The sequence below is a fragment of the Melanotaenia boesemani genome, chromosome 9, assembly GCF_017639745.1.
Source record: "Melanotaenia boesemani isolate fMelBoe1 chromosome 9, fMelBoe1.pri, whole genome shotgun sequence".
In the NCBI taxonomy this organism is placed as follows: domain Eukaryota; kingdom Metazoa; phylum Chordata; class Actinopteri; order Atheriniformes; family Melanotaeniidae; genus Melanotaenia; species Melanotaenia boesemani.
Window position 1 is genome coordinate 35,099,212 of NC_055690.1, and position 18,046 is coordinate 35,117,257.

The following is an 18,046-nucleotide window of genomic DNA, read 5'->3' on the forward strand; positions in this document are numbered from 1 at the left end:
TCTACTTCCTGCTTCAGCACGCTGCAATGAACTCTGGGGGATTGAGTCCCCCGGGACCGGCGCGTGCTTCCCCTCAGCGTGTTTACAGACTGAGGTGTGTGTGTTTCTCTTGCGATTGTGCTCCCGTTTGCAGTAATGAGCCTGCGGCCTCGTGGGAAACATCATTTTTATTATCATTAGTCATTAACAAGCTGACAGCTGGAGGCATTATTAGCTGGATCCCAGCTGATCATAGTGGGATCATTTGGACCAATCAGATGTGATCCAGCTTAAAGTAAACAACTCTTCAAACCAGAAGAATCCCAATCGATGATGAGACGGCTCTGTGAGGACAAGAAGCTGTCAGTCAGCAGAACTGATGCGATGCTGAGCGTCCCGGTCCAGACAGCCTCATCGAACTGCTCAGATCTTATCAGCTGTTGATGGCACCGTCTCCTGAGGGAGTTGTAGATTTTAGGGCCCCATACACCACAGCTGTTCTCAGTTAGAGGAGATCCAACCTCTTCAGACGTGTCCTGTCTCATTCTGGATAGTTTCTGGTCTTTTTTCTGTTAGGAAATTGTACATTTTATATGTAGAGACGGTAAAAGACGGGTAAAAGTATCTGAAACAAGGAAAGAAATGTAACAGGCGAGGTAAAACACCCAGGAGAGCTGGAAGAAAAGAGTATCAGGAAGTAAAAACTCACTGGATCCCCAATTTCACTGAAGATGGGGGTGATTTGAGAGGGATTTGGGGTCTTTTTTAGCGGTCTGGACGCAGAGTTTTGGACGAGCTGTAAATGGCTGACTCGACATAGACAAGTCTAAACGTGATGAAAGCCCTTAAAATTTGCTAGATATCTGCCATCCCAGAGCGCTAGCTCGTGTCATCAGGACCGGTAGTGTGTAGCTCTGTGGGGTAAATGTGATGGATAGCTACCCTTTAGGTCTACGGAAGTTTTCCAGGCATTTCTATCCCGTCCAGGAGGTTTACAATCAGGCCACTAAATGTAGTTTTAATCAGAGACTCTATCTGGTAAATCCACAATGATCCATGATAACAGCATTATTTATCACATTTCACCATAAAAACATCACCATCACTACTATGTTGCTAAGAGACCTCTATTTAGACCTGGACATGATGATGAAGCCACTTCCTGTCAGACTTTCCACCAATCAGAGAGCTTAGATTGACGGTAACGTCCAATCAGGAGCAGCCAAAGATCAACCAGTGAGCAGAAAGTTCTATGTGTGTGTGAAAAGAAGAAAAATAATGCTCCTCTATGGCTGGAATAAAGCCAAGAAGACGTTTCTGATGATCGTTAAAGAGAGGAGCCCAGTGCATCATGGGATGTCCTGCAGCAGCCTCGGCCTACAGCATCACAACGAAAGGGATAGATAAGGGTCACTGAGCCAAACGTCACCCTAACGAATGTCAACGATGTCTACAGTAAAACTAAGTTAATGTGCAGAGAAACAAGCTGTTTTATTTTTGACCTGTTGCTTGTATTTATCCTCAGAACAACCTCTTCTCTTTCAGATCCTCCAGTCGTCCAGCAGCTAAAGCGAACCTTCAAGTACTTCAAGGACTACAGACAGGTGAGTGGACTGAGCAGTGATGCTCTGACTCGCATCAGTCTGTTTATCATAACAGATTCAACCAGCAGGAAGAGTCGGATGTGACTCCCACATGCTCATGTTTATTGAAAAGGGCTGTAAAATCTAACGTGAGCTGTAGCTGCCTGTGAGGAGAAGAAAACTCTGGATTATACGACCCCCATCATGATGAAACCTGAGCTCCGACTGTGCTTATGGATATGTTGATGGATTCAGAATGATTAGAAAAGCTGCTCAGGAGAGCAGAAGAATCAGAACAAAAAGTCGTTGTTTATTAATGAACGAGGCTGGATTTCTGTTAATCAGAGCTTCTGCTTCTGTTTCTCACTTCCACCCGCCTAATAAAAGATGATTCACTGAAAGCTTTTCTCTGCTTTTAGCTGACGATTATCTGCTGCATGGTTTTCAGCAACCACACAGACCTTTCTGCAGGCTTCAGAGCTTTTGGATTTTCCTCCTGCTGCTTCAGAGAAGTCTTGCCTTCCTGTTCGGGGTTTTCACAGCTCTTATCTAACACAAGTTTTCTGTTAGAAATAACTTCCAGGATTTTTTTTAGACTTGCCAACTTCCTCATCGGCTGTTGATGTTGAAAACATGCTGACGTCTGACTGCTGTTTTTCTTGCTTGTGTGACGTCAGATGATCATCGAGCCGACGAGCCCCAAGCTGCTGCCTGATCCCATGAGGGAGCCGTACTACCAGCCACCGTACACCCTGGTGCTGGAGCTGACCGACGTCCTGCTGCACCCGGAGTGGTCGGTGCGTAAATGTAAATACAGTTGGAGGTAGAAACGGTGTGATACTCGCCTTCCTCCTGGCTAGTACCGTCTGCGACCCCTTTGTCCTTCGGAACTTATACATTGAGATATTGATTCAGATATGATGGTAACGTCAGAAGATGCTACACTGTGGTCATACAGGGATGGACATGGTCAGCAACAAGGCTGTGGTGGTTAAACCAGGCCATGTTGGGACTAAGAGGCCCAAAGTGGACCATAAAATAGTTAGGTTAGTGTATAATCAAATAAAAACATTCATTATATGATCCGCGTTAATCCTGCTTATAATAACTTACATACTTATTCTCTCCCTCCCTGGCCTTAGACTTCTGAGGGTGTTTGGCCATTTTTGCATCTCTATGTCTAATATAAGATTTATTTAGCCTTTTGCGTGGTTTGTTAACCCAGCGTTAGCATCGTGAGCTGCGATGCTAACGTTGTTAACCCAGCGTTAGCATCGTGAGCTGCGATGCTAACGTTGGTAACCCAGCGTTAGCATCGTGAGCTGCGATGCTAACGTTGTTAACCCAGCGTTAGCATCGTGAGCTGCGATGCTAACCTTGTTAACCCAGCGTTAGCATCGTGAGCTGCGATGCTAACGTTGTTAACCCAGCGTTAGCATCGTGAGCTGCGATGCTAACGTTGTTAACCCAGCGTTAGCATCGTGAGCTGCGATGCTAACGTTGTTAACCCAGCGTTAGCATCGTGAGCTGCGATGCTAACGTTGTTAACCCAGCGTTAGCATCGTGAGCTGCGATGCTAATGTTGTTAACCCAGCGTTAGCATCGTGAGCTGCGATGCTAACGTTGGGTTAAAATAGCTAAAGGCCCTAATGCTGAATTCTTGGTAGAAGTTTCGCTTGAAGGAACTTGTAAAGATTTTATGATTTTATTATCACTTTCTACCATTAAAAGTGACGTTATTTTACTTTTCCTGTTTTTACTCGTCCTGTTCTTGTTCCTCTAAATGCAAATGTTTTTACTTTTATATATGAACACAATGCTGGATGTTGCACTCCGTCAGATGGAAAAATGAGATAAAATAACGCCACAAACGCCTTGGGAGAAGGAAGAGCAGGTTGACTCTTACAACCGTTTAGGTGACCTTTGGAGGTTTTCATTTCTGTCCCGTCCAGGTTTACAATCCAGCCACAAAATGTGGAGTAAATCCAATTCTCTTCCTTGGCCTTAACTTCCTTGATTTTAAGGGATCATCAAACCCCTGAAATAGGACATTAAGGGTCATTTGGTCAGTGTGATGATGCTACTCTTGTTTTACTAAAAGAAAAGGGGTATTTTCTCCTGCAGGGCTGGAGGAAATATGACTGGACTGAGGTCAGACCTCTGCGGAGACCATTAAATCAACAACAAACACACTCACCACATTAATCAGAACCCACCAACCAGAATTACACAAACCAGCATGTCCAGCCATCTGTTGGAAGGCTCAGGACTTTGTAGAAAGGCAATAAAAAAGCCTCTTCCAGAGCCGTAAAGTCAAAAATGAATCGTTTACCCACCGTTCTGTAACACAGCAGCAGCTGTTTTCTCTCATTACTCTGAGACGTGGAAAGAAGCTGGAAGCCGGTGGACACAACTCCAGAAACTTAATCAGCTGATTTCACCTGCTCACGTGGCTCTGAAGGGTTTGTGTTTTTATCGATGAGTGATGAAGGTTTTCTGTCTAGCTGTCGACAGGTTGGCGCTTTAAGAAACGTCCGGGCATCGACTACCTGTTCCAGCAGCTGACGCCGCTCTACGAGATCGTCATCTTCACCGCAGAGACGGGCATGGTGAGAAACGGCCTGAAGATGCCAGAAATCCCACCCATTTAAAATACACAGATGTTCTCAAAAGCCCGCCTGGTCTGTTTGTTTAGACGGCGTATCCTCTGATCGACAGCATCGATCCTCAGGGCTTCGTCATGTATCGTCTCTTCAGGGATGCAACACGCTACATGGAGGGGCATCACGTGAAGGTAGAGCTCGATTCAGTGTTTTCTCTGACTTGTTGTCAGCTTGGTGACTCTGCTGCTGGATCGGTGGTGAATAAAACCATCGTGGGAACTTTCTAGAGAAACTGCAGCTACGTGTCGGTCCTCACAGACCCTCTATGGATGACCAGGCGACGCTATTACAGCATGTTAATCTGTTCTGGTCCAGACAACTTTTCTCTCCTCCAGACCGTCTCTGGAAGCCTTGGAGGTGGTTGTGTGTGAAAATCCCAGTAAATACTCAGACCAACAGCCATGCCACGTTTGTGTTAACAAGCAGTGGAGTAGCTGATCCTGATAAGAGTATAATTAAAACAAATCCATCATATGATCCACATTAGTCCAGTTTGTGGAAACTGTGTTCATATTAGCCAACTCATAAAATATATTTCTTAGCTAAAACATACCTCACCGTTTTCTCTGTTTCCCTCCCTAACCATCAGATCTCTGAGGGTGGTTGGTTGGTTGTTGTAGCATCGCTTTATTTATATACCTTTATTATCACTTTCTTGTTTGCAGCTACAGGCTGTGTTGTAGAAAAAATACCAAGCGTCTGCAATGAGTGAAAGTTTAAGTAAATTTATCAAAGGGAAAATGAACACAGACCAGTTACTTACAGTTAATGAGAGCGGTCGTTCCAACTCGCATGGAGTCGGAAGAGACTGTGGGAGGCAAGAGGAAAAACAATAGTTAAACTTTTCTGTAGAAAGAATCCTCCTTCCTGAAGACCGTAGGTGGACACACAACTCTCAGGACTGGCGTCAAAGCAGCCTCACATAGTTAATAAGAACCAGTGTTAAGGGTCTGCGGAAGGACCAGATAAAGGTCATCTTACCCTCGTAGTGAACTTTTAACAGAGCATGTAAATAAAGAGAATTAACCTTAAAAGTGAATTAAAGCATGATGAGTAAAAATATACGATGTAAAAAGTGTAATATGGTAACAATAAATGAATAAATGACTAAATAATGAAAGAAATAATGAGATAAATGAACCCTTAATGAAGTGAACGTATGAAGTAATGAGGCTTAATAAGTCAAACCTCTTCCACTGATCCTGTGTTGCAGTTCCACCTACAAACCAAAGATTATCCAACCATGTTCATGCTTTAAACTTTACAGAATCCTTGTTCATCCTGCAGCCACGTAAGGCTTGGAAATGTCAGACTCTTCATAAATAAGGAGGGGAAAGTTGTTTTTGGTGGATTCAAGGCGCCGTCGTGCCCACAATCGGCTTCTCTCACCGGGATGATGCCAAACCTGGATTTTAATGACATGACTTATGACAGTTGTTTACGCTTTAATTCCACAGATTCATCTCTGATCTCATTTTGACAGCACTAATAAAAAAGTGTCTGTACTGGTGTGAGCGATACTAACCTTCACCAGTCCGTCACAGCGCGCGGTGAAACACGGTGGATGGATTTCCCGTTTCATGTCCGGCTGTCCAGGCTGCTGAGACGTCCTGCACCATCACACCTCGCTCTTCTTTTCTAGAAGCGAGGAAGTCCCAGCAGGAGGGTTTCATCCGTTAGTTTGGAGGAATGAAAACACAAGCGGAAACGTCCAGATGTTGTTCACCTTTGTTTTCCTTCTTCATCCTTTATCATTAATTAATTGTGACGTTTAATTCGGTGATTAATTGTGAAATAATCGCAGCATCTCTAGTTCAAACTTGATTTTCAGCTAAAAACTCAAACTAGCAGCAGATTTTTCTTTAAGAAGAAACCTGATGAAAACACCTTCACATGTCAGAGCAGCTCTACAGGTCCGCCTCACCCCCCCGATCCGCCTTCTGCTGCTGCCATTGATTCCTCCTCCTCCTCTTCCTCGCCACAATAGACACCCCCTCCGCCCCTCTGTCTCCGTCTCAGGCCTCATTAACCTTCTGCCTCCTCTCTCCCTTCTTCCTCTTATCTCACCTCCTTTTCACCCTCCCTCACCCCTGCCTTCCTCCTCCCTCCGTCTCCCTCCAACTGTCATCTGTGTTTTCATTGAAGACCAGTCTGCTGGTTGCAAGGAGCTGGTTAACCTACTTCCCAGAGAGAAGACACACGTTATCGTCTCATCTCCATAATACCAAGACAGATCTGAGCAGCAGATGCTCGGAGAGAGTTGCTAATGCTCCATATGCTGAGGGAGAGTTACAAACGCTGCATGTCCGGAGAAAGTTGCTGCTGTGCTTTTTCAGCCATCGATGAGAAAAACCTGCAGAAATGTTCGTAAACGAAGCTGCAGAAACACATTCGCTGCATCTCTGACCGGCTGGTCTGAACTTTTTCATGTTTCCTTAGAGGTTGAGATGAAAAAGATTGTGATTAAAATAATAAGATTTGAGAATATCTGTGCAAATATTTCCCAGAGTGCTGATGGTCCTTAGAGACATAAGAGCGAAGCAGCACTTCAGTTATTAAAGTATTTTTAGCTGTGACCTTCAGAAACGAGTGAATTTTCCGGATCGCTAATGAGTAGAAAACACTGTCAGGGTTTAGTCTAATGAAGGAGATTATTCCACCAGCTGTTTCTTCTCCACGTCTGACATCACTTCAGGAAATTTAAACTAACGCCTCAAACTGAAATATCTCCTCGTTAGTCACTCCGTTGACCCCTTCGTCCTCCTGCTGCTATTGTTTTCTGGCCTGCATCTGAGCGTCAGCGGCGGGCCCGAACCGGATCAGACGTCTTATTGTTTAATGGCTGCAAGAAGCACAACAGTTGGATTATCTGTCTTCTGTCAGTTTAAGCCTGATGTTTCTGTGTTTAACACTGAAGCACGTTGTAAATGGCCGGAGCTCATGTTGGTTTGTTTAAGCTCCAGCTCAATCAGCACAACTCAAACTCCTCAAGCAACTCAACCACCTCTTCATAAAGATTTAATATAAAAAAAGATGTTAAAGTCCTGATCCAGACTCATTTCTCTGGTGAGCCGACCTATGGATCATTCAGGAAGAAAAAAGGCTCCAAACTAAAGAGATGAACCAGAGTTATGTCCATACAGACAACAAAGAACCGGTTTAAACTGGATCTTTAGGCTCTTTGTTTGCAGTTTCTTCTTTTTTCCTTGTTTCATGTGTGAAAACCAGTGTAGAGAGACAGAAAACAGGATGTCAGCAGCAACAAGGTGATTTCCAAAGACCTGGTAGCTGGAAAGCTGGAGTATCTCAGCATGGAGCAGAACCTGGACCTCAACGGGTCTGATGGAGGGATGGATCCTCCCCAGAACCTGGACCTCAACGGGTCTGATGGAGGGATGGATCCTCCCCTGAACCTGGACCTTAACGGGTCTGATGGAGGGATGGATCCTCCCCAGAACCTGGACCTCAACGGGTCTGATGGAGGGATGGATCTTCCCCAGAACCTGGACCTTAACGGGTCTGATGGAGGGATGGATCCTCCCCAGAACCTGGACCTCAACGGGTCTGATGGAGGGATGGATCCTCCCCAGAACCTGGACGTTAACGGGTCTGATGGAGGGATGGATCCTCCCCAGATCCTGGACCTTAACGGGTCTGATGGAGGGATGGATCTTCCCCAGAACCTGGACCTTAACGGGTCTGATGGAGGGATGGATCCTCCCCAGAACCCGGACCTCAGCAGGTCTGATGGAGGGATGGATCCTTCCCAGAACTTGGACTTTAACATTACTTAAGCAGTGTGGGATCATCTGGACAGAGAACGAAATAAAAGGCAGAAACATCTAAAGAAAAACTTTGGAAAGTCTTTCAAGGATCCTGGAGAACTGTTCCTGAAGTCTGTGTGGAGGATTGGGGGGAACTAGTTTAGTTATTGTCTACTAATCAGGTCTCTAAGAAGAGTTGTTTGTCTTCAGTAATTACCAATGAAAATAATTCATTATGAGGCACTGCTGGAGGAAACTAGAAACGAATGACTAAACATGGTATCAGTCTTGAAGGTCTGGGAGTCTGGACATGTCAGTCCAGGAAAAATCCTTTCCCAAAGAACAGCTTTTAAAAGTCCCCAAAGAAGCCAGAGAACTATTCCTGAAGCTTCTCTAAGAGAGCATGACAAATATTCACTTTAAGGTCCTTAGACTCTGTTTTCCCCTCATTTACTGTATTTACTGAATTTTTATTTGAACATGTTTCAATAAATCTCTGAAGCTGTTTCTTGTTTTCCTGGAAATCTAAACATCTAAGATGTCTGGATAAAAGGTGATGCAATGTGAACCGAATGTGGTGACGTTTCCTCTGCAGACGGTGGTGCTGCAGCCACAGATGTCTCCAGCCAGTAGCATCGCACGGCAGACCGGACGAGCAGCGTTGTCGTTCAAAGGCCGAGAGAAGTTGTTGGGGCGCGACCTTTCATTGATCTAACTCTGCATGTGAGGAAAAGACTGCAGGCCAGCAGAGTTATCCACCACCGCCCTGCTGGAACGCTTCAGCTGCATCCAGCTGTTCCGTTTATATCATTTATACCTTTTAAATTCTTTATTATAAAAATTCCTGTAGAAGCTGAAGCTTTTAACCAAAGAATCTTTTGGTCCTGATCCAATATTGATAATGGAAATGGGTTCGATATCAGCCAAAAAAGAAAAACAGTATCGTTTTATATCGGCATGCATCAGAAATCTCCGATATGAGCAGTCCATTCGGCTCCAGCAATTCTATCCAGCAGCACACGGATCCAGCGTGCAGACGTCACATGATCACAACAGCGCGTGGCAGTCCTTTTCGTTAAAATCTAAAAACGACGTTGCAGCTGAATTCACAAGCTCATCACGCATTTAAAGAAGCATCATAAAAAATTAGCATAGCATTAGTTATCGCTGAGCAGACTAACAGCTCAGCATGCCGACACGCTGATCTTCCAAAAAAAAAACAATCTCCACGTCTAGCTCAGACTGCAGAGAGAAGAGATGGAGGCGTAGGAAGGGTAGTCTTTCTTTTAGTTTAGTTTATTTTTCTGCTCTTGTTAGAATAAGTTTATTTTGTTTACACTCTTTTTTAAGACAGAAGTTCCTTTTACAACACACCCTAAGCATTCACATGTAGTCTTTCTGCAAAAGCTATTTATTCTTCTCCTTCTTTTATTACATTTTTTTCCTTCCTGATCCTCCTCCTCTTCTCTGGTTTGTTTCATTCTCTGGTCACATGTCAGCTATTCTGCTCAGCACTGCCCCCCAGTGGTTTCCGGTGGTAATGCTCTATTTTCTGTGTCGAGCCATAGCTAGCTAAGCTCCCTGGAAACGGACCAAATTTGCCAAGTAACCAATGCAGAAGACGGACGAAACTTTCCGTCCGGCCAGCTGCGTGTCCTGCGTCCAGCATAAATAGGTCTTAAGAGTAAAGACCACATTGTTTTGGGCAGTAAGTGAAATAGAAGCTGTTGAACAATGTTTTTTTTTTTTTTTTTTTGTTCCTGCCATAAACTGACAGTAAAAAAACAACTAAAGTGTAATAAACTAAACTAAAAAAAATCAAATAAAGTGGCCTTGAGTTGTCAACGTTTTGTTTATATTGGATTTATTGAGGTGTTTCTCAGGGTCTTCTAATTTACTCTTTATTTATTTATTCTTTTGTTATGTTTAAGGTTGACCATGATTAATAATAAATGGGTCGGTTTTTTCTCATACCTGCTGTTGCTGAACATCCATTCTCACATTCCACACTATAAAATAAGGAAAGGTAAGATTCGTACTGATATTTTAGCGGATTGATTTCGGTATCGGCTGCAGTATTGGTTTCATATCATAAGTGAAAAATTGAGACGCCCCTAAATCTAAGCTCTCTGATTGGTGGAAAGTCTGACAGGAAGTGGCTTCATCATCGTGTCCAGGTCTAAATAGAGGTCTCTTAGCAACATAGTAGTCATAGTGATCTTTTTGTCTTCATCATCATCATCATCAGTTTATTTATAAAATGTTTTAACACCAGCCACAGCTGAACATCTGGGATAAGTAAAATAAAAGAATAAAACTAACAAAACAATTTAAATAAACAAAATATAATAAAAGAAGTAAAAAAATAATAATCATAGACACGAACTTCTACTGAACGACAACCACAGACTTGGAGCCCGTTTGCATGTAAACCTAAATTATATCTGATTCCTAAAGTTAACAGATTATTCCCTCTGGTGACTCCATGCCTTTCATTTTATTCACTTCAAACCAGCTGATGCTTTAAAAAACTTTGCTTCATAGTAAATGCAAACATTACTAAACGTGAGACGTCTTTGCAGCCGTAAACAACAGTTCGTGTATTCAGACCTTCATACACAGAAACAGATGGAGATGAGCCTGGACTTGTTTTCTGGCTCCATGAGTCGTTCTGCACGTCTGTCTTTGATTTCCAATGAAATGAGTAACAGAATAATCAAGCGATATTTAAAGTAATTGCTTGCTTATTTGTCAGCACATGCTGGTTTCTGTTGCTGTGTGCATCAGTCTGAGGTCACACAAAGGTCATCCTCAGTTTCTCACAAGTATTTTATTAGAGATGGACATTTAAATCTGAGGGTGAAGGAAGGGAGAAGGATGGAGAATGTTCGCTGAGCTTAGGGAGAGTCGACATGTTGACGGACATGTTGACATGTGGATGGAAGAGAGGAATCCCGGCTGGCTTAATAAACATCGGTTCAAACGGAAGAAAAGCTTTTCTGTTTACTCTCAGTCCGAATGGTAAACACATGAAATTTACTGTTTCATGGAGAGCTAAGAGTTTGCATGATCCGTAGAACCACAATAAACACTCGGAGGGGGATGTAGCTTGGCTGGTCTGAATCAACCACAGAGTCTGAAGGAAGGAACATGCCTGCTATTCACTGGCTGCCAGGAGGGTGGGCCAGGTTTTGGGGGGCTGGGCACCAGATGAGACCAGAAGCAGCGTCCCTCTCCATCTGTCTCACACAGCCCAGCTGGGGTTAACAGAGAAAGTGTGTGTTTTCTGGGTTTTAATGTCTATGAATATTAAGGATCATTAAGAGGATGATGTGTATTTGATTTGGCTGTGAAAAGGTCAACAGCGTCCTCAGACTGTGTCGGGGTGGTGTGAGCAGCAGGGATATTTAGACCATGACAAGTCAGAATTAGGAGAATTAAACAGAATTTCTTCCTCGCTTGTTTCAGGATGTGTCGTGTCTGAACCGGGACACCAGTAAAGTGATCGTGGTGGACTGTAAGAGGGAGGCGTTCCAGCTGCAGCCCTTCAACGGCATGGCCCTGAAGAAGTGGGACGGAAACTCGGACGATCGGACGCTCTACGACCTCGCCAACTTCCTCAAGAGTAAGACTGAGAACGAGGCGTTCAGGGCCCATCCTGACCACGCGCTTCCCTCAGAACTGAAAAAGTGAAAAAGAAGTCGATAGAAAACCTAGAATGACCCTGATTTGGATGATTTTATACAAACAAACCTGGTAATGAAACTATACTGAAAACCTCCCAGTTTACAATCAATATGATGAGATGATATCATAGAGCATGATGGGGCTTTGTCCGCCATTGTTTTCAGTGGAAAAGTTGAATTATCTGTGTTTTTGTTTTAACAGGTGTGAATACTTTTTGTGTCCACGGTAAAAACTTTATTGTAACGTTTTCTGTTTCCTGCTGCTTCTTTTCCTCTCATGTTTGTGGTGGTGAGAGGATTTGATGTGTGTGAGGTCAGACAGGAAGTCAGTAGTACAGCTTTACTGTAGCAGCCTAAAACATCGCCTGACTTCTGTAAAGAGGTTTACCAACATCTTTTAGACCTGCAGAAAAGTCACCGCTGACCTTAAAGGCGATATAACCTCCTGATTGATGGATATCGGGTGTAGAAATGATGTTCTGATCCGTTTGCCTTCTTCTCTCCTCGTCTTCGTCAGCCATCGCTCTGAGCGGGGTGGAGGACGTCCGTACGGTGCTGGAGAACTACGCCCTGGAGGACGACCCCATTGACACCTTTAAACGTAGACAAGCTCAGCTGGCGCAGGTAGGTGGAGGAATCAAACGCTCCTTCAGCTTTGGGCTCGGGGGTTCTGGTTCTGATGCTTTTCATCTCGGCAGGAGGAAGAGCAACGGTTGGCCGAGCTCAACCAGCAGAAGAAACAGGGACTCTCTCTCGGCTCCATCGCGTCGCGGTTCTGGCGATCCAAACAGCAGTGAGCCCCGCCTCCCCACACTTCCACCAATCACAGCTCATCGCTGAGGGGAGGGGTCAGAGAAGGGGGGGTCGACCAGTGTTATCCAGCTGAGCGGCAGATAACGCCACAATGGGGCGGAGTCAGGACATTGGCCGCTTCTGCACCTGTGAGAGAGGGACTTCCTGGTGTTGTTGGAGGTGGGGCGTGGGCGGCCCCCTCCCTCGGTCGCCTCCGCATCACCTGATGCTTTTCTAAGCTGCTGATTGGTTCATAAAGACAGAGATCCGGGTCAGGTTGACGTCTTGGTTTTGGTGGTTGGAGGCAAATCCAGGACCAGTGCAGCTATCGCCACTCCGGCTCTGGTCCGGCCCGCTGCTCACAGGAACTGACCTGAGATCAGCTCACTCCTCCAGCATGTGTTCTTCTTCTCGGTTTCTGTCGGCTGGAGGCCGTTCTCTTAATGTCTGAAAATAAACAGGAAGTGGTGTTTGGAAGTTGAGCGTCCAGTGGCGGCGTGGATGAAGAACGTGTGAAATGAGGAGAAAAACGTCGCCTCAGTCCATCTCCAACTAAGTCCTGCAAAAATTCCCACAAACACGTAGTTAAATTTCTGTCGCCGTGGAACAGGCCGCTCACGCCGTTGGACGACTCCTCCGCAGACCTTGGTCTGTAAAATAAATCTCTGAGCAGCCGTCCAGAGCATCAGGAGACGAACCGGGAAGGAAAAGGACACGGGCTGATTTCCACGCTCCTCATGTTGAACACTTCGACTCGCTGTTGACATTCTTAAATAAACCAAACAAACTAGATCTCACTTCTATCCCCTCGTGTTTTTCATTCTTCTGGGTTTAGTTTGTTTCTTCTTTTGAAGTGGAAAAACTGGAGCTTGTCAGGTTATTTCTCAACAGGAGAAGCAGTTTATTTCGGTTTACTCCATTTTTGCTTTGCTTGTTAACAAACATCGCATTTCCTTCCAGTTCCTCCTTCAAATTAAATCTCTCCTCAGGGCTCATAATGACATTTAAAATGTTCTCCTTCTCCTCCAAACATCGTCCACCTATAAACTCTGGGTTGAGTTATGAGTGTGGTGTTACATCGAAGTGTTGGAGGACAAAAGAATGTTTTGCTGAGGTTTAAGGATTTCAGTGCAGTTCAGCAAACATAAGTTCATAATCAGCCAAACATCTGGATGTAAAGCGGAAACCCTGCCGTGCCTCCGACCTGTAAATCTTTTCTTTCTACACCACACCCTGTCCTATAAGTCTGCAGCAGAACCCTCAACCTGAACCAGGAGATAAAACAAGGTCATCATAAAAAATAAACATCCAACAGCATAAAATAAAGTTTGCCGTTTTATTCACAGTCATGGTTTTAGATATTTTCCTCTTAATTCACGTTGGCTCTGTAATTCCAAATAATCTCACAATAAACAGAATCCCAACTCCGAGAAAGTGGGGAAAATGTCAATATTAACAGAATTCTACTGAGAATAAAATAATAATAATACATTTTATTTAAAAGCGCCTTTCAAAACACCCAAGGACACTGTACAAAGGAACATTAAAATAGTTTAAAAACCACTATGTACAAAACAAACATTAAAACAGTTAAAACAATAAGTGCAAAACTAAGCAGAAAGGAGGACAACAGAAAGATGGAGAATGACTAGATGGCATAGGACTGTCTGAACAAATGTGTTTTGAGTTGTGATTTGAAGAGAGGAAGTGAGTCTATGGTACGGATGTCAGGGGGAAGAGAGTTCCAGAGATGGGGAGCAGAGCGGCTGAATGCTCGGCTCCCCATGGTGGCGAGACGGGCAGGGGGGACAAGGAGCTGGAGAGAAGAGGAGGAGCGAAGTGAACGGACCGGAGTGGCAATGTGCAGGAGATCAGATATATATGGAGGGGCCAGATTGTGGAGTGCTTTGAATGTAATGAGGAGAATTTTAAAGTTAATTCTTTGTTTTATGGGAAGCCAGTGAAGTTGTTGTAAGATGGGGGTGATGTGGTGAGTAGATGGGGTCCTTGTAATGATGCGTGCTGCAGAGTTTTGTAGGAGCTGCAGTTTCTGGAGGGATTTATTAGGGAGACCAAAGAGAAGAGAGTTGCAGTAGTCAATCCAGGAAGTACCAAGACTGAGGACGAGGATGGCAGTGGTGTGGGGGGTGAGAGAGGGACGGAGACGAGAAATGTTTCTCTAGTGAAAATATGCAGATCGGGTGATACTGTTAATGTGGGAATGAAAAGAGAGTGTGCTGTCGAGGACGACACCCAGGCTCTTTACCTAAAGGGGAGGGAAGGACAGTTGAATTGTTTATGGAAATTGGATAACTGTTAGATTTGGAGAGAGTGTGGGGCGTGCTACCAAGAGGACTTCTGTTTTAGAACTGTTGAGTTTAAGGAAGTTGGATGAAAACCAAGAATGAATTTCTTGTAAACAGGTGGTAAGGGAGGTTGGTGGAAGTGAAGAGGATGGTTTGATAGAGAGGTAGAGCTGGGTGTCGTCCGCGTAACAATGAAAATTGATATTGTGTCTGCGAAAGATGTAACCAAGTGGAAGAATATAGATAATGAAAAGGAGGGGCCCCAGGACTGAGCCCTGGGGCACACCAGCAGAGACAGGGAAAGAGTTTGATTCATGGGATTAGTATTGAACTGTGGAACTCCACAAGTTACCTAGAATAATAACTCCAGTTGTAGCGTCCTTATTGTTGCAACGCCACCAAAACCTAAACTCTGGAAAAACTGAGAGTTCATTAAAAAAAATGGTCATGTTTTGGTGCAAGGTGAGTTCACATGACCAAAACCTAAGATCCGTTTTACTTGATAACCATCAGATAACCGCCTAAGACCAGAGCTTCGGCTTGGCTTTTACATTTTCTTACGACACTGCTCTACATCTGTAGTTTCAGATGTAGGGCAATGTAAGGGTCCACATTTGTTTACAACTGGTTGCAGTTACACAGAAATAGGAATTAGGTATCATGGTCCAAACAACCAAAAATGTGACATTCATGAATGCAAATGTTGGTTGTAGGAGATAAACGTCGATTTGAAGATTAAACACTGACTTTATTTCCATCTTTTGTTGTTTATCCTGCTTTATATCCCATTATTTTGATTTTACAAATAAATTAGGAAATTAGAAAAAGTCTGAGCAGCCCAAGTTGATTTTATTAATCCTTTTAATGTGTTAAGCAGAAATTAAGGATTGTTTTTACTGACAGCTATAAATACTAATCCCAGACGAGGGGAAATCCATCAGTCGTCATTAATGCTTCTACAGGCTACAGAGGGAATTGATCTCAACACCATCAGCAGCAGCTGATTCGTTCAGGCGCTAATGCCATGTTTACTTGGAACAAAAATGGCATCTTAAAGTAAAATCCTACTTTGAGTTCGGCCAGTAAAAACACATTAATGAAAATAAAAACCATGTACGGCCTTGTAAACTGTGTTTTTGGAAAAGAAAGAGAGGAGCTGCCCTTTTTAACTGATCTCCAGCACAAACTTTCCAGGTTCTCGTGTTTTTTTGAAGCCCATGCAGCTGAAGCCGAAAATAAACGATGTGAAGGCTGAATTGAAGAGTTTCCTGCTGAGTTCAGATATAAAGCAGGAATAAAGATGGAGTTTAAAGGAGCTCCAGGCTTTTAGAGTATAGAAGCAGATGGATGACACACTAAATGTTTGCAGAACTAGGAGTGTCTCAGGATATCTTTTCATGGTCAGGAGTAATGGTCCGGAATTGTCCTGCTCAGTAATGAGCTTTAGATTCTTGTTGCAAGTTGTAAAACTTTGCTTGGAACCTTCACGTCCAAAAATCTCCACACACAAAGACTGCTATAAAGTTTTCAAACATGAATTCTTTCTTCAACTTTTTTCCATAAATCACCATAAACAACTTCAGCCCAAACCAACAAAAATTCATTTTATTGTTTTTAGGATTCTTAACCCTTTAAATGCAAGTTTAATTATTTGAATTACTCATTAAAAATGCAAAAACAATATTAGGGGGCTGCAGGGTGGTGTGGTGGTTAGCACCACAGCCTCACAGCAAGAAGGTTGCTGGTTCAAGCCTCCGCCGGGGGCAGGTTCAAACCTGGGGGGCGGTGGCCTTTCTGTGTGGAGTTTGCATGTTCTCCCCGTGTATGTGTGGGTTCTCTTCAGGTTCTCTGGCGTCCTACCACCGCCCAAAGACATGCATGTTAGGTTAATTGTGTGAATGGTCCATCTTTCTGTGTTGGCCCTGCGATGGACTGGTGACCTGTCCAGGTGTATCTGCCTCTCACCTGCTAAATGCTAGGATAGGCTCCAGCTTACCCGTGACCCAAAATGGACTAAGCGGTACAGAGAATGAATAAATGATTAAATAAATACTAGAGGGAAGTCCTTTGATGTTGATTAGCAGCTAAATTGATCATTTGCATTCGTAACATTTTATGTCATATCAGATACTCCCATTTGGCACCTTGGTGGCCAAAAATGTTCCTTTTACTTCCATTAAAACTAAATATATTAGCCTTGGAGTCATTACAGTTTAAAACAGTTTCATTTGGACTAAAAGTAATATTTGATTTTTTACTGAATTCCCCCAGATTTTATTGGTTTCTTATTGTAGGCAGATTCAAGAAATTCATATATTTTGCCAGTTACATTATGGAGCTGTGGAACTGAGGACAGGACAGGACAGGTCAGGAGTCCTTGGGACCAATTGCAGATCACTAATTAACCAAACATGAATTATTTGTAACTGTGGAGCAGAATATAAACCTGCAACAGATTTTCACTACTCAGTTTCCTGGATATCCCAGTCAAATGACAGAGGATCAGACAGGGTGGAGGAAGTTTCTCCACGTTTTCCTACTGCAATAATGTGGATTGTCTGGTCCGAACAGAAATATGTAGAGATTCTTTAGCTTTTTACTTTTTTTCTGGGCTCAAAATCGAGAAAAATTCATTCTGATTTTATCAGATAAACTTTTTTTCACTGCAAAAATTCTCAACTTAAAAGTTATTTTTATCAGATAAAAGCATTCATGTTAGATAATTAGCAGATGTGACATCGAGTAAACAATGTCAAACTTTGTTAAAACAGCAGTTTATTTTAATCAGAATCAGTTTTTTCACTGTTATTTACAGCAAACTCAAGATTCATTGGCACCGGTTTTAGATATTTAAAAAGTCAACTAACTTTGTGATTAAAGACATCTCTTTAGCCCAGGGGATGGCCTTAGATGATGCAGATCACATGACCTGGTTCAGGTTTCATCATTCAGTCAATCTAACCAGCAATCATCATCTTTGGTGCAGAACAGGGATATACGTCGTTCACAATAATTATTTTAGTCCAATCAGCTTTTTAAATGGAACTAAATCCATTCTATAATCCACATTACTCTGATTTATAATAACTAATTCAGCTAATTCCTAGCATAAGAAACCAACGGATTAGATCAAAGTGGAGAGGATGGAAAACCTCCATCAGAACCCAGAAGAACAGCCATCTGCTATTTAACCTGTCAGCCAGTCAGAATCTGACATTAAATCAGTTATGAGACTGAAAATAGACCATCTTCTGGTCTGAAGCAAACCAGGAA

At 43.4% G+C, this 18,046-nt stretch overlaps 1 protein-coding gene across 2 annotated transcripts in view; it reads left to right on the forward strand.

Moving 5' to 3' along the window:
- The window catches only part of timm50 (translocase of inner mitochondrial membrane 50 homolog (S. cerevisiae)), a 36,248-nt gene extending 22,984 nt beyond the window's left edge, over positions 1-13,264 (forward strand). For both annotated transcript variants that reach the window (XM_041994742.1, XM_041994741.1), the window contains exons 5-11: positions 1,525-1,583; positions 2,240-2,359; positions 4,067-4,171; positions 4,258-4,356; positions 11,458-11,614; positions 12,193-12,299; positions 12,374-13,264. In XM_041994742.1, the coding sequence (XP_041850676.1) occupies positions 1,525-1,583; positions 2,240-2,359; positions 4,067-4,171; positions 4,258-4,356; positions 11,458-11,614; positions 12,193-12,299; positions 12,374-12,472 (746 nt within the window). In that variant the 3' untranslated portion in view covers positions 12,473-13,264. The remainder of the gene's footprint in view (positions 1-1,524; positions 1,584-2,239; positions 2,360-4,066; positions 4,172-4,257; positions 4,357-11,457; positions 11,615-12,192; positions 12,300-12,373) is intronic.
- Positions 13,265-18,046: the final 4,782 nt, after the last annotated feature.